This window comes from Drosophila ananassae, chromosome 2R, assembly GCF_017639315.1.
Source record: "Drosophila ananassae strain 14024-0371.13 chromosome 2R, ASM1763931v2, whole genome shotgun sequence".
In the NCBI taxonomy this organism is placed as follows: domain Eukaryota; kingdom Metazoa; phylum Arthropoda; class Insecta; order Diptera; family Drosophilidae; genus Drosophila; species Drosophila ananassae.
This window is the reverse complement of record NC_057928.1, coordinates 26808518-26832388: the sequence shown is the minus strand read 5'-3', so window position 1 is coordinate 26832388 and position 23871 is coordinate 26808518. Positions and strand designations below refer to the sequence as shown.

At 48.2% G+C, this 23871-nt stretch overlaps 7 protein-coding genes across 13 annotated transcripts; 4 read left to right on the top strand and 3 right to left on the bottom strand.

Annotated features, from left to right (window-relative positions):
* The first annotated feature begins 42 nt into the window (after window positions 1-42).
* Window positions 43-6691, top strand: LOC6507531 (tyrosine-protein phosphatase non-receptor type 4). Its single transcript, XM_001955834.4, has 10 exons — window positions 43-383; window positions 1908-2327; window positions 2622-2729; window positions 2796-2888; window positions 2943-3084; window positions 3143-3998; window positions 4052-4737; window positions 4849-5473; window positions 5539-5716; window positions 5782-6691. The coding sequence occupies exons 2-10, from the start codon at window positions 2175-2177 to the stop codon at window positions 5869-5871; spliced, it is 2931 nt and encodes a 976-aa protein (XP_001955870.2). The 5' UTR covers window positions 43-383; window positions 1908-2174; the 3' UTR covers window positions 5872-6691.
* On the top strand, window positions 6557-10750 carry LOC6507533 (adenylyl cyclase X E). 3 transcript variants are annotated; one of them, XM_001955835.4, is made up of 12 exons: window positions 6557-6691; window positions 6754-6894; window positions 6948-7095; window positions 7148-7479; window positions 7536-7666; window positions 7717-8658; window positions 8708-8954; window positions 9015-9104; window positions 9165-9433; window positions 9502-9905; window positions 9966-10136; window positions 10222-10750. In XM_001955835.4, exons 1-12 carry the CDS (start codon window positions 6608-6610, stop codon window positions 10674-10676), a joined length of 3414 nt encoding a protein of 1137 aa, XP_001955871.2. In that variant the 5' UTR covers window positions 6557-6607; the 3' UTR covers window positions 10677-10750. The 3 variants fall into 3 exon arrangements, with proteins under 3 accessions (XP_001955871.2, XP_032309501.1, XP_044570477.1); XM_032453610.2 differs by having other exon boundaries at window positions 6645-6721; window positions 6782-6894; XM_044714542.1 differs by having other exon boundaries at window positions 6691-7095.
* On the bottom strand, window positions 10667-15073 carry LOC6507502 (plasma membrane ascorbate-dependent reductase CYBRD1). Of its 5 annotated transcripts, XM_014909783.3 has the most exons (5): window positions 14935-15067; window positions 13365-13617; window positions 11752-11961; window positions 11305-11668; window positions 10667-11233 (listed from the first exon to the last, which is right to left on the bottom strand). In XM_014909783.3, exons 2-5 carry the CDS (start codon window positions 13540-13542, stop codon window positions 11059-11061), a joined length of 927 nt encoding a protein of 308 aa, XP_014765269.1. In that variant the 5' UTR covers window positions 13543-13617; window positions 14935-15067; the 3' UTR covers window positions 10667-11058. The 5 variants fall into 5 exon arrangements, with proteins under 5 accessions (XP_014765269.1, XP_014765270.1, XP_044570479.1 ...); XM_014909784.3 differs by lacking the exon at window positions 13365-13617 and having other exon boundaries at window positions 14935-15073; XM_044714544.1 differs by lacking the exon at window positions 13365-13617 and having other exon boundaries at window positions 11752-11980; window positions 14935-15053.
* A 129-nt stretch (window positions 15074-15202) lies between these two features.
* LOC6507534 (elongator complex protein 5) lies at window positions 15203-16713 on the top strand. Its single transcript, XM_001955837.4, has 3 exons — window positions 15203-15573; window positions 15657-16332; window positions 16392-16713. The coding sequence occupies exons 1-3, from the start codon at window positions 15525-15527 to the stop codon at window positions 16483-16485; spliced, it is 819 nt and encodes a 272-aa protein (XP_001955873.1). The 5' UTR covers window positions 15203-15524; the 3' UTR covers window positions 16486-16713.
* On the bottom strand, window positions 16637-20435 carry LOC6508045 (xylosyltransferase oxt). The gene is made up of 3 exons (XM_001955838.4): window positions 19481-20435; window positions 19198-19358; window positions 16637-18919 (listed from the first exon to the last, which is right to left on the bottom strand). Exons 1-3 carry the CDS (start codon window positions 20184-20186, stop codon window positions 17141-17143), a joined length of 2646 nt encoding a protein of 881 aa, XP_001955874.2. The 5' UTR covers window positions 20187-20435; the 3' UTR covers window positions 16637-17140.
* A 39-nt stretch (window positions 20436-20474) lies between these two features.
* LOC6507535 (RNA-binding protein cabeza) lies at window positions 20475-21194 on the top strand. Its single transcript, XM_001955839.4, has 2 exons — window positions 20475-20917; window positions 20972-21194. The coding sequence occupies exons 1-2, from the start codon at window positions 20587-20589 to the stop codon at window positions 21139-21141; spliced, it is 501 nt and encodes a 166-aa protein (XP_001955875.1). The 5' UTR covers window positions 20475-20586; the 3' UTR covers window positions 21142-21194.
* On the bottom strand, window positions 21171-23608 carry LOC6507501 (protein ecdysoneless). The gene is made up of 2 exons (XM_001955840.4): window positions 23071-23608; window positions 21171-23004 (listed from the first exon to the last, which is right to left on the bottom strand). Exons 1-2 carry the CDS (start codon window positions 23348-23350, stop codon window positions 21227-21229), a joined length of 2058 nt encoding a protein of 685 aa, XP_001955876.1. The 5' UTR covers window positions 23351-23608; the 3' UTR covers window positions 21171-21226.
* Window positions 23609-23871: the final 263 nt, after the last annotated feature.

The following is a 23871-nucleotide window of genomic DNA, read 5'->3' as shown; positions in this document are numbered from 1 at the left end:
CAGCTGTTCTCTTTTGTTCCGACATCGATGGTGGCCACAAATCATCGATGTTTCAAAAAATGTTTAAACATCGATACATTGATGTTTCCATCGATGTTTTTCCACCTCTAGAAAACAAGTTAAATACACTTTATAAAGCGTGGGTGTTTTTTTTTTTTCAATTTGTTCACAACATATGTACATGGGTACATATATGTTTTTTTGTGTTTTGTTTGTGAATTTGTGTTGATTGCCCCAAGCTCCATTTAGTTTGTGTTTTTTGCCTATGTGTACAAAAAAACTGAGATTCGTGAACGGAAAATCTATTATGTGAAGAGTGTGTGTACCCAAAACAATCTGGTTGTCGCAACTCATGAGCACCGAAGTAGCCGAACTTAAAAAAGGTGAGATGTTTACGAGGGAAGACTTTTCTCTACTTTCTTTGGTGACTCAACAAAGATATTTCATCGACTGAGATTGTTATTGTTTTTTGTCGTGGTTGGCAGTGCTCTCTTGCATACGCACCCGCAACAGCCGCCTACTCAGATAAGGAGCTGATAGCCGGTTCCTTTTCAGAAGGGAGATGCAACCCAAGCACACATGGAATGGAAGTCCCACGAACCGCAGATGAGGTGGTCAGCCCTGTCTCTCGCATGGCAATTGATAATTGTTAAAAAAAAAAGAGCTAGCTGCAGACCTAATTACTCGACCGGAAATATGGTGGGAGAAAACGCACTGCAAATACCTGAAAGTAGAAACTCATCTGCAACTAGTTTATTAACTAACTATTAATAGCGACAAACATAGGTGTCCTTAGGAAGAAAAGCGTGGGTGTTTTTTTTTTTCAATTTGTTCACAACATATGTACATGGGTACATGTCGCCCGGGTTTTTAGCTGGGGCTGTTTTCGTATTGTTGTCGAGTTGCATGTGGAAGAAGAACTCAAAAATAGCATAGGAGGAATGCTGAGCGCTACACAAACACAAGGGGTGCGCCCCGGATGAGCCCCGACCTCCACGGCCCCTCCACTAGCAGTGGCCGTAAAAATAAGACGGCAAACAACGATAAGCGGACTAAACCCTGCCTCGTCAGGCCCCTGCCCTCCCATCTTCTCTTCCCAGTCACCCCCCAACAGCGTGCGTGCCTGCCAACCCTGGCGCATAACGGGCTAGACATAAACCCTACAAATGCATGCCCCAGCCAATAATTAATGCCGGCAAGTGTTGTGTGTAATTCATTCGCTCTTGGCACGAAAGAAAATCAATCGCTTGCGAGCTCTTTTAGAGAAAATTGATTCTCCATGCCTACCAGTATTCCCAGTCGCATTCAAATAAAGTATCTTCGAGAGCTTCAGGACGCAAGCTTCGAACGGCTGTTGACTTGCCAACCGCCAGCCGCCTATGGCTTTGATGAAGAGCGCTGGGCACTATCATTGCAACTCGGATATCTGCGACGGACCATAAGTTTGAATATTAAAATATTAACTATTATTGAATCACAGCCAATAACAGAAAATTTCATTTTGAATCGGGTCATAAATAGATACTATAACTAAAGTAGATACCAAACTATATGGAACCGGGGAGCAGGTATGGCTTCCTGAATTTCTATCTTAAGTGGCTTGAAACTCAACCGCTACTAATCCGCTGGTGCTGGTCGCTTGCAATAAACATTTTTAGATCGGACCAGTTCCTCGTATAATAGTTTCTAATATAAGTCAAATGCTCCTATATGCAAAAACTCGAAAGCATTGGTTGAAAAGTGGTTGACACAGTTTAGAAAAGTCAATTTAAGCCAATTACATTAGAGTGGGTCATTTGAATGGCACTTTGCGGCGTGTAACCTGTGGCATGCTAAACCAAGAGAAAAGGGAACAAAACTGTTTGAAGCCACCAGTACTTATGTATATATCTTCTTGACTCTTTCAGATACAAACGGATCTGTTGGCTGTGGAGAGAAAGGATTGAAGCTATCTGGAAAAACAGTAACCAATAGCCAAGTCTGCGTGCTATTCCTTCCAATTTGTCGAACAACCTGGGAAAACAGTAAACGAAACCGAGCCAGAGCAAGTCCGCAGAGAAGTCCGCTCATCCGCAACACAGCCCTCCAAGTCGCAATACGTACTCCCAAACGTCAACCCCGAACACAGACTCAGCCTCATTCCAGTGAGCAGTCGTCCAGGATGGAGTTCGGTCATGTTTGAGCGCTTCCGACTGAGCAATCTGAGCAAAAACATCCGTCTAAGAGCAGGCGGCCCAGAACTGGCGCGAGACAAGAAGAACCCCCAGCGGCAGCAATGCGTCACCGTCTTGTTCCTAGATGACATCACACACACCTTTCGGATCGAGGTAACCACCCCTTCTATGTTTTCTGCAATCATATCGCGAAGTGCAGTGCATTACCCATGCGCGTAATTATACGGTGTACACACATAGTAATGAAAGTTTTGAAAGTGTTGATCATTTATTTATATTCGTCCGATTTGGATTTTCACTTCATATCCATTTTTCGATATGAATTGGTCCAAACACGCACTTGCCGGCACTCAGAGACTTTCAATCTTAGTCTTCAGGATGGTTTTCGCTTTCCAATTCCTCTGTCTACTATCGCTTGGATGAAATAATGTTTGTTTTATGTTTCAGAGGAGGGCGAAGGGCTCTGAGCTCTTAGAGCAGGTCTTCCAGTACCTCGAGTTATCCGAAAGGGACTACTTCGGACTTCTATTTCCCCAAAAGCCAGGGGACGTTGTGGTAAGGGATTACTCCACAGCCTTGTCGCCTCGTATCAACCAGACATTTCCTATATCTTATTTTTAGAGATGGGTGGATGCTCAGAAACAGTTCAAGAAGCAGTGCAGCAGTGTCCCGATAGACAACGATTCCGTTCCATTATTAGAGTTTAGGGTTAAGGTAAAGGCGTAGACTCCCTTTTGAATTCAAATCTAATCGTACAACATTGAACAGTTCTTTGTGAGCGACCCCAGCCGCTTGCAGGAGGAATTTACTCGCTACCAGTTCTATCTCCAGATCAAGCGCCACATCCTGTCGGGTATCCTGCCATGCTCCAACAACACGCAGTGCCTGCTTGCCAGTTACACTGTGCAATGTGAGTCAATGGGAGATAAAATCAAAAATTTTCTCACCAAATGCCTGATCCTTTACAGCCGAGTTTGGAGACTTCAACGCCACGGAGCATCAACCGGGCTATCTGAGCAGCCTGCAGCTTCTCTCCGAACAGACGGTCGAGGCGGAGCGCAAAGTGGGCGAGTTGCACAAGCTTCACCGTGGACAACTTCCGGCGGACGCAGAGTACAACTACCTCGAGCACGCCAAGCGCTTGGAGCTGTATGGAATAGATCTGCATAAGGCCACCGATTCGAATGGAAAGGAGCTGCAGCTGGGAGTCTCTGCGGTGGGCCTGCTCGTCTTTCAGCATTCTCTGCGAGTGAACACCTTTTCATGGAGTAAGATGGTCAAGGTGTCCTTCAAGCGGAAGGACTTCTTTATCCAGCTGCGACGAGAGCTAAGCGAGAATTACGACACACTTCTGGGCTTCGGGATGTGCAGCCACAAGCATGCCAAGGCTTTGTGGAAGTCGTGTGTGGAGCACCACAGCTTTTTCCGTCTGAAGCGTCCGCACCGCCTGTCGCGCTTCCTCAACATGAGTCTTGGTAGCAAGTTCTACTACTCCGGCCGCACAGAACTGCAAGCGGTTCAGGATTCCAAACAGCGAGGACGCATCCACAAGGTTTTTGTGCGCTCACCGAGTAAACGGTTGCTAGGAGCAGCCGGAACAGCTGGACTGGCGAGCGGTGCATCAGGGTCCTCTGGCGGCACACCTTTGCAGAACAGCGGATCGGAGAGCGCCACCTCGCACAATGGAAGACCGTCAGCCGGAGGAACCATTCTAACCATCACGAAGACGAGTCGTCCTCATGATAACAAGGTGACTTCTAAAGAGGCTGAGTCTAAGCCAAGGAAAGCATGGGAGCAGCAAAGCGACGAGTATGATATTCAGCTGTAAGTTTTTCACAGTTAAAGTATGAATCAAACCCTAAATCCTCTTCTTTCAGGGACGTCGGGTTTATCGAGCAGTGCACTCGCCGTTACGAATCAGCCACGCCTTCGCCCATGCCGCCAGCCTACAGTTCCGGAAAGCACAGCCCGCTGCTGATTCCGACGACAATCGCCGATGCAGTAGGGCAGCAACAGCCAGACAGCGGCAGCGACCTCATCACCATCCGTTTGCAGGCGGATGAACAGGGTCGCTACGGTTTCAATGTCAAAGGAGGCGTGGATCTAAACTTACCCGTGCTAGTTTCAAAGGTGGTTCCCCACACGCCTGCCGACCGCTGCACTCCGCGCGTTTGCGAGGGCGACGAAGTGCTAATGATCAATGGCAGAGACGTGCACGGCCTCCGCCACGAACAGGTGGTAGCCATGATCCGTGAGTGCCGCCATCAGCCCAGCGGGGAACTGCTACTCACGGTACGACCCCACCGCTCAGTGCCACTACTGTACGAGGAGGAGCCATTATACCAGTACGTGCCTGAAAGCGACGAAATCGGTTCGCACTCCAATCTTCTGGACGGGGACGCTTTGTTCACGCAGAGCCTGCTGTTGCTTAGCGATGGGCTAGCCTCGGGTGCTTTGCTCGCTCAATACGAACTCATGTATCGGAAGAACCCTGACCTGGCCATAACAGAAGCTCGGAAACCCATTAATGCGGCAAAGAATAGATATCGGGACATTTCGCCATGTAAGTGTATTCTTACTGAATATACTCAGTAGGAATATAGTAAGAATCTATGTCCATCCAAAATGTAGTTACTATGTGAAAGACTAGACTAAACCAACACATTTTTTATAGATGATTGCACACGAGTCTCTCTAATCAATTCGCTCACTGGGGACTACATAAACGCAAACTATGTTAACATGGAGATTCCCGGCGGAGCTGTAAACCGCTACATTGCTACCCAGGGACCACTGGCCAGTACAACAACGGATTTTTGGCGCATGGTGCAACAGGAGAGCAGCCACCTGTTAGTAATGCTTACCACAGTGATGGAGGCCGGTCGCCAGAAGTGCCATCAATACTGGCCAGTGACTGGCGAGGAGCTGCAGCTAGCAGAGGGCTTCTCAGTACGCTGTCTTAGCGAGACTCCAGACGAAACCGGTAGCTTCGTCTTCCGCGAATTCGTTCTAAAAGACAAGCACGAGCAGAGACACATACACCACATGCAATATCTGGCCTGGCCGGACCACTGCGTGCCCTCCGATCCAATTCTCTTCCTTGAGTTTACGGAACGAGTGCGATCCGCCCGCAGCCGCACACTTCTTCAGGAGATCGAGGAGAGCCTCAAGCAGGTTCGTCTCATGGACGCGGACGCTGACGCCGACGAGAACGGTGGCCTTATGCGTGAGCGGAAGTGCGCAGCCAGCAATGGAGCCACCCCCGAGGATGAAACACCCGTTTCCACCAGCGTTCACCAGTAAGTGCCTGATGAAACACATATATTGAATATATTATTGAATAGCAATGTGGATTTGCTTTCAGATGCATCAGTGCCGCCAACCCCCCTGTGATTGTCCACTGCTCGGCGGGCATCGGGCGAACCGGCGTGCTTATTTTGATGGACACAGCGTTGGCTCTGATGGAGGCCCGGGAACCAGTCTATCCGTTGGACATTGTTCGCACGATGCGCGATCAGCGTGCCTGCATGGTTCAAAATGTGGTAAGTAGCTCTTGGGCTTTGTTGTAACTTCATTTCTCACTTCAACTGCCAAACTGTCATCACAGAGTCAGTACCGCTTCGTGTGTGAGTGCATTTGTGCCGCATACATGAAGATGTCGCGCAACAGCGAAGCCATCAAGGACGACGAGGACTAGTGGGGCCAAGTGAAATCCGGATGCGCATACAGCCCTTTCAAATCTTCCTCCTAAGACTATCACGATTCTTCTTATTCCATACGAATATAAACGAAAACTATCTTATTATTAGTACCCGAAGACATACGGCAAAAATCAGATCTTATATCATTACTATTATTGACTCAAAAATGGTATTATTCACTTTACACATTAGTTATTCTTATATTCATATACACACAGTCTCTATGTCACGTAAGTGTCAAAGAGAAACGATTCTAAATTTACAAATACACCACAGAATGGTAAAAAATGAGCCAATTACCTAATCAAGTATACAAATCAAAGGAAAGAAATTTATTTATACCCAATAAACGATGAGAAATTAGAATTGGCGCGCAAGAAAAATGCAAATCCAAACCATCTTCAGAAATAATTTGTAAAATAAAAATGAAAAACTGTGAGTATTTTAGCACCAAATCGTATATGTATTTATTAAAAAAATTTATACAAATAAAGAGATTAAAATAAAATGAAATATGCGGTGGTAGAAGGAAGCATTTATAAAGAATACACACGATTAAGAATTTTGGTAACAACCTGTTTTTTTTATATGATATAGATTAGAGAAATAGGTTGATTTTTTATTTGTGTCAAATTATTACAGCCAGGGGTCCTAGAATACTTTGTTTCTGACTGCCTTTTACCCAAAGCAAAAATTTTTAAAACTTTTAGATTCTATAAGTATTTGGTGGCAATGAAAGGTACAGCGGGTAAGGACGCAGCGTGTGACTATCACTCGCTGACCAGCATCCGAGGCTTGGAATGGTTGCAATTGCGGGTAGACTTAAAACATATGAGTACCCAAAACGTATGTATTTAGAACCATTTCTTGATTATTAGAAAAAGTGTAGCGACTTAAACCTGGAAGGAATCGACGATCGCCACCGAGTACGCGCTGCAATATTTAATTTTGCTCGCTTTATTATATTCATGGAAGTGATGTTGACTGTTCATATAATACTAATGTTCGTCATGATAAAGGTTTAAAAATGTGGAATTTTAAAAGACAAACAGTTTATCTGCCCTGTTTTTAGGATCTAGTATGGATTACTCTGCTGCCCGAATTTTTATTGATTTTAATTATGCCGCTCGTTTGGTTGTTAAGCTTTAGAGATAACGAAAGCTACTACTTCGTCCACTCGATGTGCAGTTGGATTACGGGGATCTTGCTATCACTAATGGGTAGAACGAGAACACAAAGAGTCAACGCAATCTCTGACCTTCTCATCCGCAGACATCACAAAATCCGTTTTTCGAAAACCCGTGTTTCCCCTGGTACCATGCTACGATCATCTAGTAATTCTCTCAGTCTACACGATGCTGCCCGTTGCCTACCAGGGCTATAATAGTATCTATCTCGGCGCGGCAGTGTCCATAATATACATCTCCTTTGTTGCTTGGTCGGTCGATGCCAGGGAAGCTTCAGGGGCAGCGATCATTGCATACTCCTCGTACCTAGTTTTTCTCAATCTGGTTTTGGTGTTTTTTATTTGCGCGAGGGAGTACAGGTTTCTGCGCGTCATACTAACACGATTTCAGTTAGTCTTTCAGAACATAGCCTTAAAGGTGGGTGTTTGAAAATTTTCCTGATTTACATACTAATATTTATTTTTCTGACAAAGGCGGTCATGAAAAAAGAGAAGGACTTGCTAGAGTCGATTCTTCCACGTACTATGGTGCGTACCCTTCAAGAAGATGTCAAGACCCGTCTCCAAGACGACGATAACTTCGCACGTAGTGGTTCCATTACACGGTGAGTGTTCTTTTCCGTCGCATGTTTATCCCAAAGAGTACTTTCCACAGAAAATTATACATCGAGCCCTTCCCGGAGGTGTCCATTCTAGTGGCGGATATGGTGAACTATACGTATCTAACCACGACACTGGAAGCGTCTGATCTGGTGGAGATCCTGCATGAGCTTTTTGTCAACTTCGACTTGGCAGCCAAGCGAAATAGGTCGCTTCGCATAAAGTTCCTGGGCGATGCCTACAACTGTGTGGCTGGCATCCCGACCTACTTTCCCACCCACGCCAACAGCTGCGTGGACCAGGCTCTGGAAATGATCAGTATTACCAAGGACCTGAGCCACCGACGCCATTTGAGCATTAATCTGCGCATTGGAGTTCACTCCGGAGAGTTGCTGGCGGGGATCATCGGGCGGATTAGGTGGCAGTTCGATATTTGGTCGAAGGACGTCGATATCACCAATCGCCTAGAAGTGTCCGGGCGTCCCGGAATGGTACACGTGTCGGCGCGGACGTTGAGGCTGCTGGACGATCAGTATTTATACGAGGAGGGCACCGAAGAGGCCAATCAGGACCCTATTTTGAAAAAGGCAATGATACACACATACCTAATAAGCGGCCGAGTGAACGACAATAATTATGAGTTTACCGATCCGGAGGAAGAGCTTGTCAGCAGCTCTTCGGTGACCTCCTACCGCTTTAGCCTGGGTCACATTTTCGATGACATCGAGACCAAGACGGTGCGCGAAATGGTACACGAGGTGGAGAAACTGCCGGTTGGTCGAGAAGACAGATTCAACTGCAAAGATAGGGGTGATCAAATGGAAAAGCTTACTGAACGGTACATGTTCAACGGTCAGGTGCACTTCCTTATTCCGATATTTCGCAGCTGGAAGCGGGAGCAGAGGTTCCACAATCAACCGGACAATTTAATCTCATACAGCATGGCACTGATGTTCCTGGGCGGTCTGGTAATATTTGTAATGGGCACTGTCGACATGTAAGTGCTCCTCGGAAATAAAAGAATTCTCCTAACCTCTGCTCCGCAGCTCCAGCAATGAGCACCTACCGATACTTGTGGGTTTGCTGTTGACTCTGTTTGTTCTGTGTTTTGTAGCCGCCTACAAAAAGCTGTGGCTGCAAAACCCGCGACACACGGTTTCGGATTATCCCTCGTTCTTCCTCAGCCTCTGGCTCTTCAAACTTTCGCAACTCATTGAGGATTCTGTGTTTTTTCGATCGGCACTTGTCATCCAAGGAGTGATCCTGCTCTACACTCTTACCTCGCTGCGGGTGGTGGGTATCCAGAAAAACTTATTCCATGATTTGGCCCTATCTCTGACCAACCCATTGCAGTTTGCCTGTGACATTGCAAAGCTGGAGGTGGAGATTATCGTGTCCAATCTACTGAACGAACATCCTTTAATGACTTGCTTTATGCCCTGGGTATGTCACGCTTTTATATTGAATGCACTTTAAAAGCTAAGTTGTGGGGTGTGTCTGCAGTCTGTGACCTATGGCGTGACGGTGATACTCTTCATCCTTCTCATAATCGACGGATTTCCGTTCTTCCTCAAGCTGATAGTGGGTGCTATTCTGGTGGCCTCCCACCTTGGCACCATCCACGCCTTTTACGGGCTCGCCTTCGAGCGCTCGGAATCCACATTCGAGGGTCTTAGGTCGGATTACGCCCACACGTGGTATCTCTTGAGCTTTTTTATAATTTATGCGCTGCTGGGGCGCCACTTGGCTTACATTAAAAAGTCCTGTTTTTTGTGCGTATTCACACACTCACAGACACATCTTAAAAGGGATATCCACTAACCCTCCAGCTATCTTGCAGCATGCGTCTCAGATACGAGGACAAGCTCAAGGAAACGACTTTTCGGACGCACTCGATGAAGATCATCATGGCCAATATCCTGCCCGCGCATGTGGCCGAGGTTTTTAAGGAACGCAATCGCCACGACCAACTATACTATGAGAACTTTGACAAGGTTGCCGTGATGTTCGCCTCTATAGAGAACTGTGAGGTGGACACGATGGGGCTGCGAGCACTGCACGAGTTTATTTGCTTCTTCGACGATCTGCTCGCCACCTACCACAATAAGTACAAAATCGAAAAGATAAAGGTCATGGGATGGACGTATATGGTGGCCTGTGGCTTGGAAGTAGACCACGGCGCGGACTCTTCCTTAAATATTCCACGGGTGTCCGAGCTGAGCTCCGACCGTCGGCGGTCCAACGGTAGATCTGCTTCTCGCCATCTGACCATCTTACCTGACCACCACAACTTTATTTTTGCAGTAAGCGTTCGTTTTGGATCACTTGAGCAAGGGGAGGCGACCTCAGTACACAGCCAGACTAACGAGCACGATGATGACGATATGGCTGTCATTGTGATGGCCGATTTCGCCCTGGGACTCCTGCGAATAATGCGGAAGATTCAGGAAGCGCTGAAGGGCAACCTCAAAATTGGTAAGCCCAACAGTTTATCCTAATCATAAATCTCAATTTTGAATCAATTTGGTTTTGTAAACAACCCTTTATGAACCCCCCTCAGGCATCTCGCACGGGGCCGTAATGGCCGGCGTGGTTGGACTATCAAAGCCGTACTACGACATCTGGGGACACACCGTTAACATGGCCTCCCGGATGACCAGCACGGGAGTTCTCAACGAAATCCAGGTAACCTTGAAGACTGCGTTAGTCCTGCGACGCTACAATATTCGCTGCAATTTCCGAGGAATGACATTTGTGAAGGGATTGGGCGAGGTGCCAACTTTCTTGGTTGCCTTGGAACAAGGGCTGGTGTTCCTGCCCAACCACCCTGCAGAACACAACCAGAGCGACTATATGCTTTTTGAAAAGCTGAGCCTGAGATTCGCGCCCAGCTTTGTTGGCCCGATATCACCCAGTTCCGGAGTTGGGTTAGATGAGGGGGAGGATGAGTTGGAGGAGGAGTCGATGGAAACAGATCTCCTGACGGGGGGAAGCGAAATCAGTGGTGACTGTTAGTGTTTCGAGTTTATTTAATATATATTATAACACAAAAAGACAATAAAGCATAGTTCGTACAGTTTACAGCATAAGTTCTTGAGGTTAAGCACGTTAAATTTGAGCACTCGCTTCGCACCCTTTTCGATACAGGTATACGTATGTGGATAGATCGATGTTATACAACGCATAATATACATAGTCATTATTAATTTATCTATTTTCTACAGAAAGAAACATTCATCTCGACGAATACAACAGCAGGTATCCCCGTTCTTTCGAAAAAGCACCATCCATGGGATCAGGTTCCAGTTTTGTTTGGTTTTCGGTTTGTGATTGGTTTTGTGCACAGAGTTTGGCCTCCAAGTAAGTACTGCAGCTGGCAGGGGATCCAATAACTTCCTTACTCGTTGGCAGAGCTCGAGGTGAGAAGGGCCGTGTCCTCGGGAATCGGCTTGCGCTTATACGAAGGTTCGGTGGCCAGGTAGACGACTAGGGCGCCAAATACCACGTAAAGAACTCCAATCACATTGGCCAGGAGACCAGCAGGCGGCAGAGTAGAATAAGGTGGGTTTGTGCTGAAAAATTTTAATTGCAAATTTGAGAAGCTCATGAGATTCCTAGCCATGATTCAATCCCAGATACTCACATGGCAAAGATAGCCTTTTCGGTGAGGCCCATGAGGGCACTGGCAATCGCCAGGCCAAACCCAAAGAGCCCGAAGTATATGTGCAGCGGCATCATTGCGATCCGGTAGTTCTCCCGCAGACCAGGAGCCAAGAAGGCCACGAAACCGGCCACGTACTGAAGCGAGAAAATGATCACCGCCGACAGACCCAGCCACGAGTGCAGAGAGTACATGTTTGGGATGGGCGGACTAGCCAGATTGTGCGAATCGAATACCGTCTTCAGAGCAATCACGGTGAGAACGAAGGCGGCCAGATGGATGCCGGCGTGGGTGAGCTTCAGCGTCTTCTTGCGCGTGGTGCGGAAGCCTCGGTAGATGAGTATGGCTGTGGGATTGGCGTCAAAAAGTTAAAATCAAAGTCCAAATGGGAGTGCAGTTAGTGGCGCGCCTTGCGGTGCATCTACTTACAGTTGCCATACAGGTAGATGAAGCCGATCGTCATGAACAGCGGATGCCAGTTGAACTCCAACTTGGGATTGGATGTGCCGCCCAGGCCCCCAAAGTGCTGACCGATCCAGGTGCCCACCAGAACGATCATAGTCAGGCCCACCAGCTGCGTCAGCACATAGAGCACCTTGAAATTTATCAGCGCCGGGTCCATGTTGGTTTTGTTGCTGCCTAAAGTGCGGAAAAAAATCTTGAGATCTGATTACTTAGACATTTCTCCCATTATCATCTATCTAATCTTTCGATATAGATTTCAAACAGAACAGAACAGAGTTCTCTCCACATACACATGTAATGGGTTTATGGCTCGGCGCCTTTCCTGGGGACCTTAGATTAAGATAGCCTCGAACACTTGCTGATTACACGCGATTATGCTGCTCCTCAATGCCTGCTGCTATGTGTATAGGCAAAAGTTAAGGGAATTGTTAAGCCCCCTTGAACTCATTTGCTTCCGTTCGATTCGATCTGGATGGCAGGCATAATTTGCTTCGAAAACAACTGTTCCTATGAGGCCAACAACTGACGGCTTCGACATCCAAAAATTTCAGCTATCGTATTTCATAATAATGGGGAAAGCCTGTTCGCAGGCCCTCGGGAGGCCTAATTTGGCTAATTCAGCGTAAACATTGTCGTTGTTTACCCAGAACTGTTTGCGCCAAGGAAGGGTTATTCTGTGTTTTATCTGTCTGGCGGGGACTGCGGCCGGGACATGTTATCAGTCGGTCCACATGTAGAACCATCTGATATAAATAGCTTTAAATAGCATCTGAAGCGTGTACCTGTTGTGCTATGAGGTGTGGTATGCCGATGACACATTAAATAAATTAAACTCTTCTCGAAATTCTGCGGGTAATGAGAGTGCCCCCAGAAGCCCAGAAGTAGGAGTTGTGGAACCATACGACCTATTCAATGAGTAAACAGAATATTTAGAATGCCCAACACGACAGCCTCGCGCCCCTCAGTCGGTTATCGAACAAGTCTTCAAAGATGGGCCGTTCCATTTAGCCTCTTCGAGACCAGATACCACAACAAATACCTTGCGCTGGGCAAGGGAAATTAATTGGCACATCAATTGCGATTATGGCTGTTAATTATTACGGCTAAGTGGGCGTGTCAGCAGAGCCGGCCAGCAAAGCGTTGCAGCAGATCGTGCGCAAAATTTGAAGAAAAAACACAGTCTGCACAAGCCCAGCACACAGAAAGTAAAACCAAGTGGGTGAGATGACGACCGGACTGATGACTTTGGAAAAGCGTAAAAATTCGAAGACAGCAAAAGTGAAATAAATAAAGCGAGTCAATAGTGTGTGTTGTCTGGAAAACTGAAGTGAAACCTGGCTCGGCACGAGTCGTGATGCGCCGGTTGGGGTTGTGCCTCCGAGGGGGAGCGGATGGGCGCCGCTGCAGTCTTTCTCTGCCATTCCCAGTCGGTGTGTGCGTTGTGCCACAACTTTTACTAAATCTAAACTCGACTTGTTGCTGCTGGCAGCAATTGATTTTACTTTGCACTAATCAAACTTGAAGCCAAATCCAATGCCATTCACTGTCTACCTGTTGCAGGTGCGCTGCATGTGTACCTTTGTCGGCGGCCAGTTCAATGCCTGCAATGGTTGTTGCTGCTGTCGCTGGTTTCACTTGCTCTGCCATTGGTAGTGCTGCTGGTGTTGGTGCCGCCTCTGTTCCTGCGGCGGGAGACACTTCTGCTGGCGCCTCTCCATTTGTCACTGCGATCACCGTCGTTGCGGTGGACACCATGGTGGGGGCTGCTGATTCTACCGAGGGTGCGGCCTGTTGCTCCTCGCCGGGTGTCGCCTGCTCCACGTCCGCGTCCTTCGACATTGTTGGTGGTTAGCGCTGGTTAATCAATAATCCGCAAACTACACATGCAACGGCAAGTTAATTGCCGCAAGACACAAATCTAGGCTAATTAACGTCACCCACGAATCCACTAACTACGACAGACGAAATCAACCGCTTAACTACAACCGAACACTTCGAGGTGCACGGCGCGAATGATAGCCAGGCTCCACGTAGGGCAGCCACTCATCAACTGTCGCGAATACTCTCCAGGCAGTCTCCGGGCTCGGACTCTCCGTGACTTGTCCGGGCTCACACCACGATCTTAGCCCGGTTCGTACATGCATTACCGGTTCGAAGTTCCAATTGGGAGAGTCGAAAATAATATGAAACTTTAAAGTGCCAGCCGCCACCCGCTTCTCACAGAAAAAGCTCTTCCAACTCGCTTCGGGCCAGTTCTCGCATGCGATATTGACTTTGTTTTCTGTTTGGTATTTGATACGGACTCTCTAGGGGGGTGGGATGGTTGGGGGTTGTGTTGTTGAGTGGGTGCCAAGTATTGCTGGTTAGTATGCCAGACCAGGATAAGCCTTCGGGAAGGGGGTGGGGCTTAGGCGAAATACTTCTTTTAAATTCCCCTAGCCTATTGAGACTTGAGCCACTGCGCTGCATGACAATTGCGTTTTTCAGCTCCTCCGGTAATCGTTGATAATGGCTTACCCAGTGAGAATAACATGGCACAAAGTGGATGCTTCTGCTCGCCTCAGATAATGGAATGGTTTAGCACTGATTCCGCGGTATCTTTATCGCTCAACAGCTCTTTGGGTCGGTGACGTGCGGGTTTTCACAGTTTTTATTCGATTTTCGGGGATTGACGTCTTTACTTGTTGAACAGAATGCCTTGAATGCAGGAAGCTGCGCCTTCCATATGGAGGAAAAGCGGTGAAAATGTCTGCAAAGGCTGCGTAGGCGGTGAAAGCCCAGAATCCCTCCGACCACCACCCCTTAGCCCGCACAGAGCTTTTGTTAGCAAGCTCAAAACAGCCAGAGTGCAACAGGGACGGGATTAGCGCTCTAAAGAGGGATATTATTGAAAATGAGTTTCGAAAGGTTAGTCACTGAGGAACAACGTGTTAAGAGGAAAGATTACAATCTTATTAAAGCTCCTGACCCCCTTTTACTACGCCCATGCATTGCACAAACACACACGTCGGCAAACTACCACCTGTTGAGTACTAGCAATGGAGAAACTGGAGTTCTCTTGACTTTCTAACTTGATATTTATTTTCATAAAGAACATTTAAGCGTGGCGGAAATTTACGGATAACTTCCAATATGGCATCAACTTACAGGTAGCGGTATTCAATGATTTATACTTCGATCTTCAGATATTTTCAAAAACAAAAACGGAAGGCTTTGTTCTCAAGACTTCAGAGGGTAGGTTACTATACTTATAATACTCCTCAGATTCATTGATATCTCATGTGTAGGCAATGCACGGTTGAGGAAAATCACTTTTACGCTTAAAGGTGAAACTTAATACCCCTGCGGTTTGTTTTGTTTACTCGATTGGAAAAACACAGCAAGAAGAAGAGCATGGAACTATTGTGAACCAGGTGTCCGAAGATTCAAATTCAAAATGGCTAGAAACGGCTAAAAAGAAGCCAATAAAAGGCTACATCTGAATCATCTCCACCAAAAATTATCGGCCGTCAATTCTATATCTGCGTCGTTTGCTATTTTTATTTTTCTTCGTAATTGCCGTCATAAAGAGATAATTATGTGAAATTCCAGAGTAACAAGCTTAGAGTTTCAAAGTGCCATTCAGAATAGCTTAATTTAGAGGGAAAAAAGCTAAGCTGGCAACTCTGACTTAAAGCTCGGATAAAATTCAAAATAAATTAAATTGGAACACTTAATGCTCTGCAGCACAAACCAAAATGCTTTCCAATCTCCTAGTGACCCAGCAAAAGGTGGTCCTGATAATCGGTGAGTCGAAAAGATTATCCGCTAGAGGTCAAGAAAGTAACAGCCGCCTGGCATGGTTTCCTCTTCCTCCAAACCCTAAATAGATGAGCTAAATCGGGAGCGCCTCGCGCCGAAGTTCATCGATGGCCTGTTGCATGAGCAGGGTCAGGAAGCGGACACCATCAAGGCCTTGCCCACGGGCGCCAATCTGAAGCACGTGTCCAGCTTCAATGCCCTGATCACGGAGTGTGCCACCAACAGTGTCTCCGGCACCACGACGCAGGCGGCAGATGAGCAAACAGTGGGTTGTCCGGGAGCCAAACCCGCTGGCTACAACATCATCCTGCCTACTCTGGCCGACCTACTCTGCTACCAGCCACCCGCCTTTGTCTTTGGCTTCCTGAATCGTCTGCGTCGCTCTGAGGAAGTCCGCCGCGTCTTCCTCTGGGCCTCTCCGAAGCACTTGCAGCACCCCGATGCCACCTATATATTGGCTGGTTGCGAGTACATTGCCGAACTGGTACTGCGCCTGGAAACCGACACGCTCCTATCTCTCATCTCACGCAAGCCTGGCGGCGGCGTGACCAACAAACGCTACTCCTGCAAAGTGACTAAAAACGAGTTTCAGGTAACGCCTCTGGATGGAGGGCCTGCAGCCCCAGCGCCCCAATTGTCTGCCGAGGAGGAGCAGACACCCGAGCCGGTCAACAGCACCTTTAAGATAGAGCTGGACGAGGACGAAGTGGTGGCCCGCAACGCCCTTACTTTGCCCTACGAACGGTGAGCGTGGGAAATACCAGATAGCGAAAAATGAAAACGTGGAACCATTTATTTTACAGCGCCAGTGAACCGTCCGAGGGAAACATCATCTACACCCCCGATGCCGACGACGACTTTGACGAGGAGGATCCCGACGAGGACCTGTGCATCTAGGCAGTCGTCAGCCGAGAGTAGTCGGCGGCCGAACGGCAGTACAAACGTAGGGCTTTAAGTCAACTTAGGTCTAACCTCAAAACCGATACCTGGAATTCCAGCCCCAAGCTCCCTGGATGCAAATCAATTGGAATCTGTCGAAGACCACATCTCTAGTACATGTAGAATTGCTCATTTATTTTTGGATAATTTGATATGTGAAATAAACGCGAGAAATCGAAGAAGAAACTGTTGATAAACCGATTCAATTGCTATCTGGTGGTGTCTTAACTTATGACTTAGCTAAGGAATTGCGTCTAGCTAACTTATTTACAGTTAACTGGGGGATATCCACGATGTTTGACTGCAAGGTGTCCATTTGGTGTCCAGTGCGTTGCATATTTACAAGGCGTTCGATCCTACTTAGCTCTCTTATCTAATACTCAAAATGCTTTGCTTTAAAAATAAAAAAACATGGAAATTAAAGGAGCGAAGAGGATCCGCTCCCAGTCTAGATGGCGCTTAGTTACAATTTGACATTTATCACAACAATCTATTAAAAAATTAAACGGGGGAAGAAAACTATCTATAAAATTGACTCTTCGAAAAGTATCTAAACCTGGCGAGTATTTACACTAAACAATTAATAACAATACGCATCATTGGCAATCGTGGCTCATTTGAGCAGGGCATCCACATCGCTTTTGGGATCGGGAGCCAGTGAGCTCCACGCCACATCGCTGCAGAGTGGCAGCGAAACTTCGGTATCTGCCTCCACCACACAGCTCTCGCGCAGCTGAAAGAACTTGGCCACCAATCCATCAATCCAACCGTGCAGTTCTCGACCCACAAGCTTTCCTCTCGCCGTGGCTTCCTCCCGCAGTGTGAACTGCTCGTCGTCAGAGTGAAGGTGTTGCTGCCATTCCACGGGAAGCTCAAAGTCGTCGGGTAACGCCACAGCCAAGCCTCCGTTCAAACGCTCCGCTTCAGAAGATGTGTCCACCGGGTAACCTTTCCAATAGGCTAGTGGCGATATCAAAAATTTCAGCTGCGCGTAGATCGAGCTGCGTCCTATTAGTTTCGCCGTCCAGATTCCCGGCGTAAGTGGTGGCTTCAGCAGCGTTTTCGAGTGGTTGATCACATCGCTGGCGGAGTCCTCAATATGCAGCTCGTTAAAGTCCTGCAGTCGCCCCAACGGGTCGATCCAGAGCAATGTGAGGTTGTAGGAATGTGCAGCTCCTCCAGAGTCCGCAGAAGCCTGGAGTGTGTAACTCAGCAGGAGCTCGCTTTGGGGGCCCAACATTTTGCCAAAGTTTCGAGCTACCTGTTCCTTTTGATCGAAATCCGTAGATACTTCGAAGTTGCGCAGCCGCTTGCTGAACCGAGCATTCCTCGCCAGCTTTCCATGCTGCACAGGGCGCACTCGTGTTTCCACATGCAATGGATTTCCAGCTGTTCCTCTGGCCCGGTAGCGCATCAGGAAGCCCTTGTACTGGTCGCGATGAAGGTAGTGTGTCAGTTCTATTAGCTCCAGAGGATCGATTTTGCACTGGCGGGAAGACAATCGCATAACGCTATCGCCGATGCTCCTCGCCAGGTCGTTTCCCGACCCATACACATCCTCGTGATGGTACACCGACTGCCAGTAGCCGTGTAGGTTAGCATACTCGCTAGTGTAGGGACCGTAAAGCCACTCCTCCAGCTGAAGCAGCACGGCCTGGTTTATGATAGGCTCGAACTTCCGTGCGAAAAATAGTGACTTCTGCTCCGTGGCTTGCAGTCTGGACCAATCTTCCGGCTTGAAATCGTTTGGACTGCAACCACACCAATCCACCACGTGCTTGTACTGGCACTTGCACCCTTGCTTCCGCTTCCAGTTGGTCACGTGCAGGTTGTTGTCCACATAGCTGGTGCAGTGCTCGGTGTTCCTCAGGACGGTGTGGAAAAAAGATTCTGCTGGCAGCAGTGTGTGACGGAAAAGCTTCAGCAAAGCCTGCAACAGCTTGTCCTCCTCCCTCGGATGGGTAGCATAGACCACAAATGGCCTGGAGAGAGCAACCCAGTCACTGCCTCCGTCCACCTGAATCCCTGCTGGAAGCTTCCGATCCCCTATTCTCCACATGTGAGTGTCGCACTCAACGAAGGTTTTGTCCAAGCCCTGTTTCTGAATGAACTTCTGGGTTTCTCGGCCGTGACCCTTCACGAAGTTCCTGCCCGGGTTAGCGCTCAGAAAATCGACCAGCTTGTCAAGAGTCTTTACTGGAAAATCGCTCTCGCTTAGGTTAATAACGAAGTCCCAATGCCAGTTCGAACTGAGTAGGTCTTGCATGCACTGGAGCAGCATGGTGAGCAAGGAGGCTCCTCCCCAGATGGTAGAAAAGCGCTTCCTGGCCAGGCGAATGTTTGGGAACTTCGGCTCCAGTTCCAGCAGTTTCCGATAAAGGTAATCTTGGCGCTAAACAAATGAACGGAAAATGAAAATATAATACAATTTATGTGTCAATTATGTGTCTGCAAAAGTGTGGATTCCAGACTCTTAAGAAATGGGTCATAAGAGCTGGTTTATTCTACATAGATATATGCATATACAACATAGTATATATAACTAATCTTTGCAGTAAGCAAATTTCCGAGTGAACATATTCCCAGCTAACGAAAGACCCACTTAAATAGTGCGGATTAGCGCAATTATTTCAGCGCACTTTAATTGTTCAGTTCCGGTCGTTGACCTACCTCGTCCACATGAATGTAGTAAACGTGCTCCGGTGCATAGAGCGCCTTCAACAGTCGATGCACTTGACGCAGCGCTCTTCCATTGAGAGTCAGCAGAAATGCGATCCGCACGCGCTTGGCTCCCACCGGTGCGCTTGTAGCTGCTACCTGGGCAGTAAATTCTATACAAGAGAGATGTTCAAAATCAGTAAGACTTTTAGTAGAGATACCACTCTAATCCCCTCTAGCCCTAACGGGTTTCAAAGGACTAAAGTTGAATCTCCCAAATTCAAGTCCGACTTACTGGCTATACCCGTCTCGTATATGTTCATAGCGTAGAAGCCTCCACATATTTCCTTTCCATTGCCCAGACACTTGATGTTGCAACTAGAGTCCGGCAGCTTGGCGGACGTTGGCGGTGGGTCGAATCCGCAGAAGCATTCTCTCCCGTATTGTACTCCTGCATACGGGTAGCCGCTCTGAAGGCAAAGGTGTACGCAACTGCTTGGTGAGTTGGAGGACTTGGCGCTGCTGTAATATCCCGCGAGAATCCTCCGCTCCTTTTCGTCCTTGAAGCAGCCTAGGGACACGTTGGCCGTGTGGTTGCCAGCCGGGCAGCTACTACGAAGCTGGGGTGCATAGAAGCGACCCGACTGGATGGCGCATGCTGTGTGTGCGATATGTTCTCGGCAGTCTTTCGTTTTGGCGCGTTGCAGCGCAGATATGGCCTCTTTGGCAAGAATGTCGCACTCTGGCTGGAAGCCCAGCTGGAGAGCAGTCAATTTAGTCCTAGTAATAGACGGAGCCTGCGGCCGGGTCTGGCCTACAGCCGGCGGAGGTGGTAGACTGCCTGGCAGCTCGATCTCATCAGATCCGGAGCCACTGCCACCGGCAATGTCCAAGGACTTGTATGCCAAGAACAGTTGGATGCCAACGATTAGCAGTAGGACGAGGAAGAAGGCGCGATAGCGACGTACCCACCGCGCTGACACCGACTGCTCCATGGTCATAGGAGGCAAAGATTCCAAGTTCTCCTGCCACTAACAGGGCGGTGGGGTGCTCCTGTTTATTCTGCTTGTGCGTGTAGACTGTTTTTCGTGATTGGCTGTGGCCGCGAGGCGGGTCATGTTTCGATGTCTACTGCAGGCGGCTGTTTCATTAAGGTCCCTTCGCTTTGCTAATTGAAGACATCTTAACCGCGATTCATTGCTTTTAATCTGAGGCACCCCCTATTCCTCTTGGATTTGTGGAACTACAGTGTCGATTCGACCGATTTTCAGTGTTGACAAACGCACTAAAATGTAGTGCGGCGCCTATCGATGGTATCTCATCTCTAGCTTGAGCTAAACTAAACAGACTAGGATTTAAAAACATAAATAAGCTAAATTTATAGATTTGCGCCTCAGAATCATGGTCGATCCGAATCGCAAGATCAACCGTCTGGCTGATAGGGACATCAGCTTTCTGGAGGAGTGCGAGTTGGAGTTCACCGGGCGCTTCACAGACGATGACCCGGAGTTTATGGCGCACTGCAGCAAACCTTTCCCGGATCCGCCAATCGTGGAAAACTGGACTGGCGGAGGTGGTGGTGGAGGCGGCGGGGGCAGCAGCGGAAGGGACGCTGGCTATCCGTACAAGAACCACAATCGCTTCAACGGACACCATCAACGAGGTGGTGACAGGGGCTGGCACCGGCGCGGTGGAGGAGGGAATTACAACCACCACGACAGAGGATTTAGAGGTACGATCTAGGTGCAGGTCAATCAATGGAATATTTCTGACATTTTGTTCACAGACAACCGGCGCAACAACAGATACGACAACCGCGACCGCCGGGATCGCGGTGATGGTGATGGGTCTGGTGGCTACAAGCGCACCCACGATCGCCGCGATTCTCCAAACAACGAGCCGCCAATGAAAGTCCGTCGCGACTACGGAAACTTTGTGCCTGCCTCCAAGGATTAGCTATAGAGTAGATAAGAATATTCCCCATATTACAATCAGTTATGCACATTTAATTTCGACTGACTTCTATAATGTATTCTATTATTCACACGGCCGACTCGGAGAGATTCTTGGGGTCCTGATCCTCGCAAGCTGCCGCCATACCCACGCCCATGGCGCTGAAAAGATTGGAGACGGGACCGGACCCGCCAACCTGTGATTTGTAGCTGTCCATCATGTTGCGAAGAGTGTTTACATTTATATTGATGGGCTCAAAATCCTCGATGTCGTCAAAGTCATCCTCCTCGGCCTGCGCCGACTTTTTTTTGCCATTAAAAGTTTTTCCGACAGTGGTTTGCGCAAGTTCCCGGTCCATTTGCTCCATATACGACTTTATTTGACGGTCCAATGGGAACACGTTGCCGGCCCCGGAGCCAGATAGGCTTCGGTCCAAATTACTCTCGAGATCATCTTCGTCCGCATAGTCGCTCATTTCGGAGTTGGAATCCCAGTTGTCCTCGGGTATGACAAAGTCAAGGAAATTTCGCACATGCGTGCTGTCTGGCTCCTCCTGCTGAATTAGAGAATTCCGTTGGCAAGCCTTGCGCATCGATGGGTTCTTCTTCACCTTGGCTCCAGACGATGTGGAATCGTCGGGCTTCCTCGGTTCTGGCTCGTCGTCATCGGAATCTAGCTCGTGGCCCTGGTGCTCGATGCCTTCAAAGTTGGACTGCCGGTCGAGGAAATCAGACAGTTGTTTGGTGAACTCTTCGGCATTCATGTCCCCATTGGGCTTATATAGCTTGTGCGGCCCGTACCGATCCTGTAACATGGAATCCAGATCTTCAGCACTGATATTTAGCCAATCGTCTGAATCGCTCGGTTGCAGGTTGTTCTCCTCGTCGCGGAGCTCCTCAGAGGCTGCTTCAGCCGGATGAAGAAGAAGTTCTAGAATCTCCGCTCCCACTCGCGGAGTGGTACGAAAGCGCTCCTGATTTCCGCGGAAGTAGTCCATGGCCTTTGACAATAGTTGCTGGTATTCGGCACTGCCCTCCAGATTATCCTTAAAGTATCCCTTCGATTGTAGGCTCCGAAGGTATGCGCGCCAGGCGGGCATCTCCTCCAGCTTCTGCCCATCGACTCTCTTTGCTTGACTGGCCAAAATCTCTAGGCCGCTTGCCAGTTTCACGCCTAGCAGTTGCTCCTTATATAGCTCTGGATAAGCTATAGAATCCGTAAGATTCCAGCCGAGTCGTTTTTCAGGTGTGTACTGTTGGTGCATCAGCATGGCGTATAAACATCGAGTGAATCCCACATTTGTGCGTAGGCGGGGCGCCTCAGGGGGAAAGAACCGCATCGTGCGTAGCGCTTTAGTGTCAAGAGAATCGCGATCGCAGAATGCCCTCACAGCCGATGAGACCAAGCCAGGCTGCTGTTTCAGGAGCTGAGCCGCACTTTGAGGAAGTTCCACCACCTGGCGGTGTATAGAGAAGTGGGGCTGGGCGATCTGGAACTCTTTTAGTCGGGTATCGATACAGGATTGAATTTCGCGGGAACAGCGGTAAAGAGTGGGATTTAGGCGAATGCGTTGGAGGGCATTTGCCATCGATATGACAGCGTCTTGGCTGGTGGCAGCAGAGTTTTGGAGCAGTTGGAGGCCCCCATTAACTATGTAGACGCGCCGCTCGCAAGATTCCGGCGAGGCCCAGTCCGGGAGCGCTTCCGCTGCTTCGATGAGCAGAAACTCTCCGTCAGAGTCACAGACGCGGGCAATGCAGTCACCGCGTGCACGTGTTATCTCGGTAAGTAAATAGACCACGAACCACTCGTCCGCAATGTTGTCGCCGTAGTGGGTTACGCCATGGAAATGGGGCGGGAGGTCACCTGGGCAGGGAAAAGGAATACAATATACAATTCTGTAATCTACTATTTATAGAATAAGCATTATACCCATGTTCGTTTCCTCCTCTGGGTTGGTTTCTTCGTTTAGAAGGCGTTCCTCAGGGCTGCCCGTGCGTATCTGGAGCTTGAATTCATCTTTGTGCCACAGGTAGCTTCGTTCAAGCGTCTTTTCCTTCACGATGGCGTTTATATCCTTGTGAACTTCGACCATTTGCTGGTGAAGCTTCGTCGGCTCCCGCAGATTGTCCGGCAGTCTGGGAAATATGTAGTACTCCACAAAGTCATCCTCTCGCACAAACTCAAGATTTCCGCCAACTAATTTGCTCATCCTTTGTTTCTTTGTTTCCCTCCTGTGTGGGCGATGACTCAACGAGTCCTTCGCTGTTAAGGTATCCTTGGCCGCTGGCGCTGTTCTTGGGCAAAACAAAGGTTGTCGTGCAAAAAGCTGAGGCGTTTGCAGTCCCTGCTCTTTGTCCTAGCCTTTTTAATACAGAAAAAGTTAAAAACTAATCCAATTTTCAACCTCTGATATTTATTTATAATGAGAGTGTTGCCAGATGACCTCTTGCAGGGAAACCCACGTTCGGCTTCATGGTTCGTGTCTTCGCTCAAAGTCGATAGTCGATTGCTCCGTATATGTCGAATATAGGAGGGAACTTTAAAATTCCATTTAGTTTTTTAGTGCTGCGAAACCATTTTAAAGCAACAAGTACAAACTTATAAACAGTAAGCTTATTATATAGCTATTGTCTAGGCTATTGTCTAGATGGAAAGGTTCTTTTCCACTTCAAATCCATTTCAAATCCTATTCATACAAAGCCCAGAGTACACCGAATATTTAAGCTTACC

Coding starts and splice junctions, on each gene's coding strand:
- LOC6507535 (XM_001955839.4), top strand. CDS start 20,587: ATGGTCGATCCGAATCGCAAGATCAACCGTCTGGCTGATAGGGACATC. Junction 20,918..20,971: donor CCACGACAGAGGATTTAGAG/GTACGATCTAGG, acceptor TTTTGTTCACAG/ACAACCGGCGCAACAACAGA.
- LOC6507501 (XM_001955840.4), bottom strand. CDS start 23,350: ATGAGCAAATTAGTTGGCGGAAATCTTGAGTTTGTGCGAGAGGATGAC. Junction 23,005..23,070: donor AGAGGAGGAAACGAACATGG/GTATAATGCTTA, acceptor TTCCCTGCCCAG/GTGACCTCCCGCCCCATTTC.
- LOC6508045 (XM_001955838.4), bottom strand. CDS start 20,186: ATGACCATGGAGCAGTCGGTGTCAGCGCGGTGGGTACGTCGCTATCGC. Junction 19,359..19,480: donor ATACGAGACGGGTATAGCCA/GTAAGTCGGACT, acceptor TCTCTTGTATAG/AATTTACTGCCCAGGTAGCA. Junction 18,920..19,197: donor ACTACATTCATGTGGACGAG/GTAGGTCAACGA, acceptor TCATTTGTTTAG/CGCCAAGATTACCTTTATCG.
- LOC6507533 (XM_001955835.4), top strand. CDS start 6,608: ATGAAAGGTACAGCGGGTAAGGACGCAGCGTGTGACTATCACTCGCTG. Junction 8,659..8,707: donor GTAATGGGCACTGTCGACAT/GTAAGTGCTCCT, acceptor TCTGCTCCGCAG/CTCCAGCAATGAGCACCTAC. Junction 9,906..9,965: donor CGACCGTCGGCGGTCCAACG/GTAGATCTGCTT, acceptor TTATTTTTGCAG/TAAGCGTTCGTTTTGGATCA.
- LOC6507534 (XM_001955837.4), top strand. CDS start 15,525: ATGCTTTCCAATCTCCTAGTGACCCAGCAAAAGGTGGTCCTGATAATC. Junction 15,574..15,656: donor AAAGGTGGTCCTGATAATCG/GTGAGTCGAAAA, acceptor AACCCTAAATAG/ATGAGCTAAATCGGGAGCGC. Junction 16,333..16,391: donor CTTACTTTGCCCTACGAACG/GTGAGCGTGGGA, acceptor TTTATTTTACAG/CGCCAGTGAACCGTCCGAGG.
- LOC6507531 (XM_001955834.4), top strand. CDS start 2,175: ATGTTTGAGCGCTTCCGACTGAGCAATCTGAGCAAAAACATCCGTCTA. Junction 2,328..2,621: donor CACACACCTTTCGGATCGAG/GTAACCACCCCT, acceptor TTTATGTTTCAG/AGGAGGGCGAAGGGCTCTGA. Junction 4,738..4,848: donor ATATCGGGACATTTCGCCAT/GTAAGTGTATTC, acceptor CATTTTTTATAG/ATGATTGCACACGAGTCTCT.
- LOC6507502 (XM_001955836.4), bottom strand. CDS start 13,626: ATGTCGAAGGACGCGGACGTGGAGCAGGCGACACCCGGCGAGGAGCAA. Junction 11,669..11,751: donor CATCTACCTGTATGGCAACT/GTAAGTAGATGC, acceptor CCAATCCCACAG/CCATACTCATCTACCGAGGC. Junction 11,234..11,304: donor GAAAAGGCTATCTTTGCCAT/GTGAGTATCTGG, acceptor AAAATTTTTCAG/CACAAACCCACCTTATTCTA.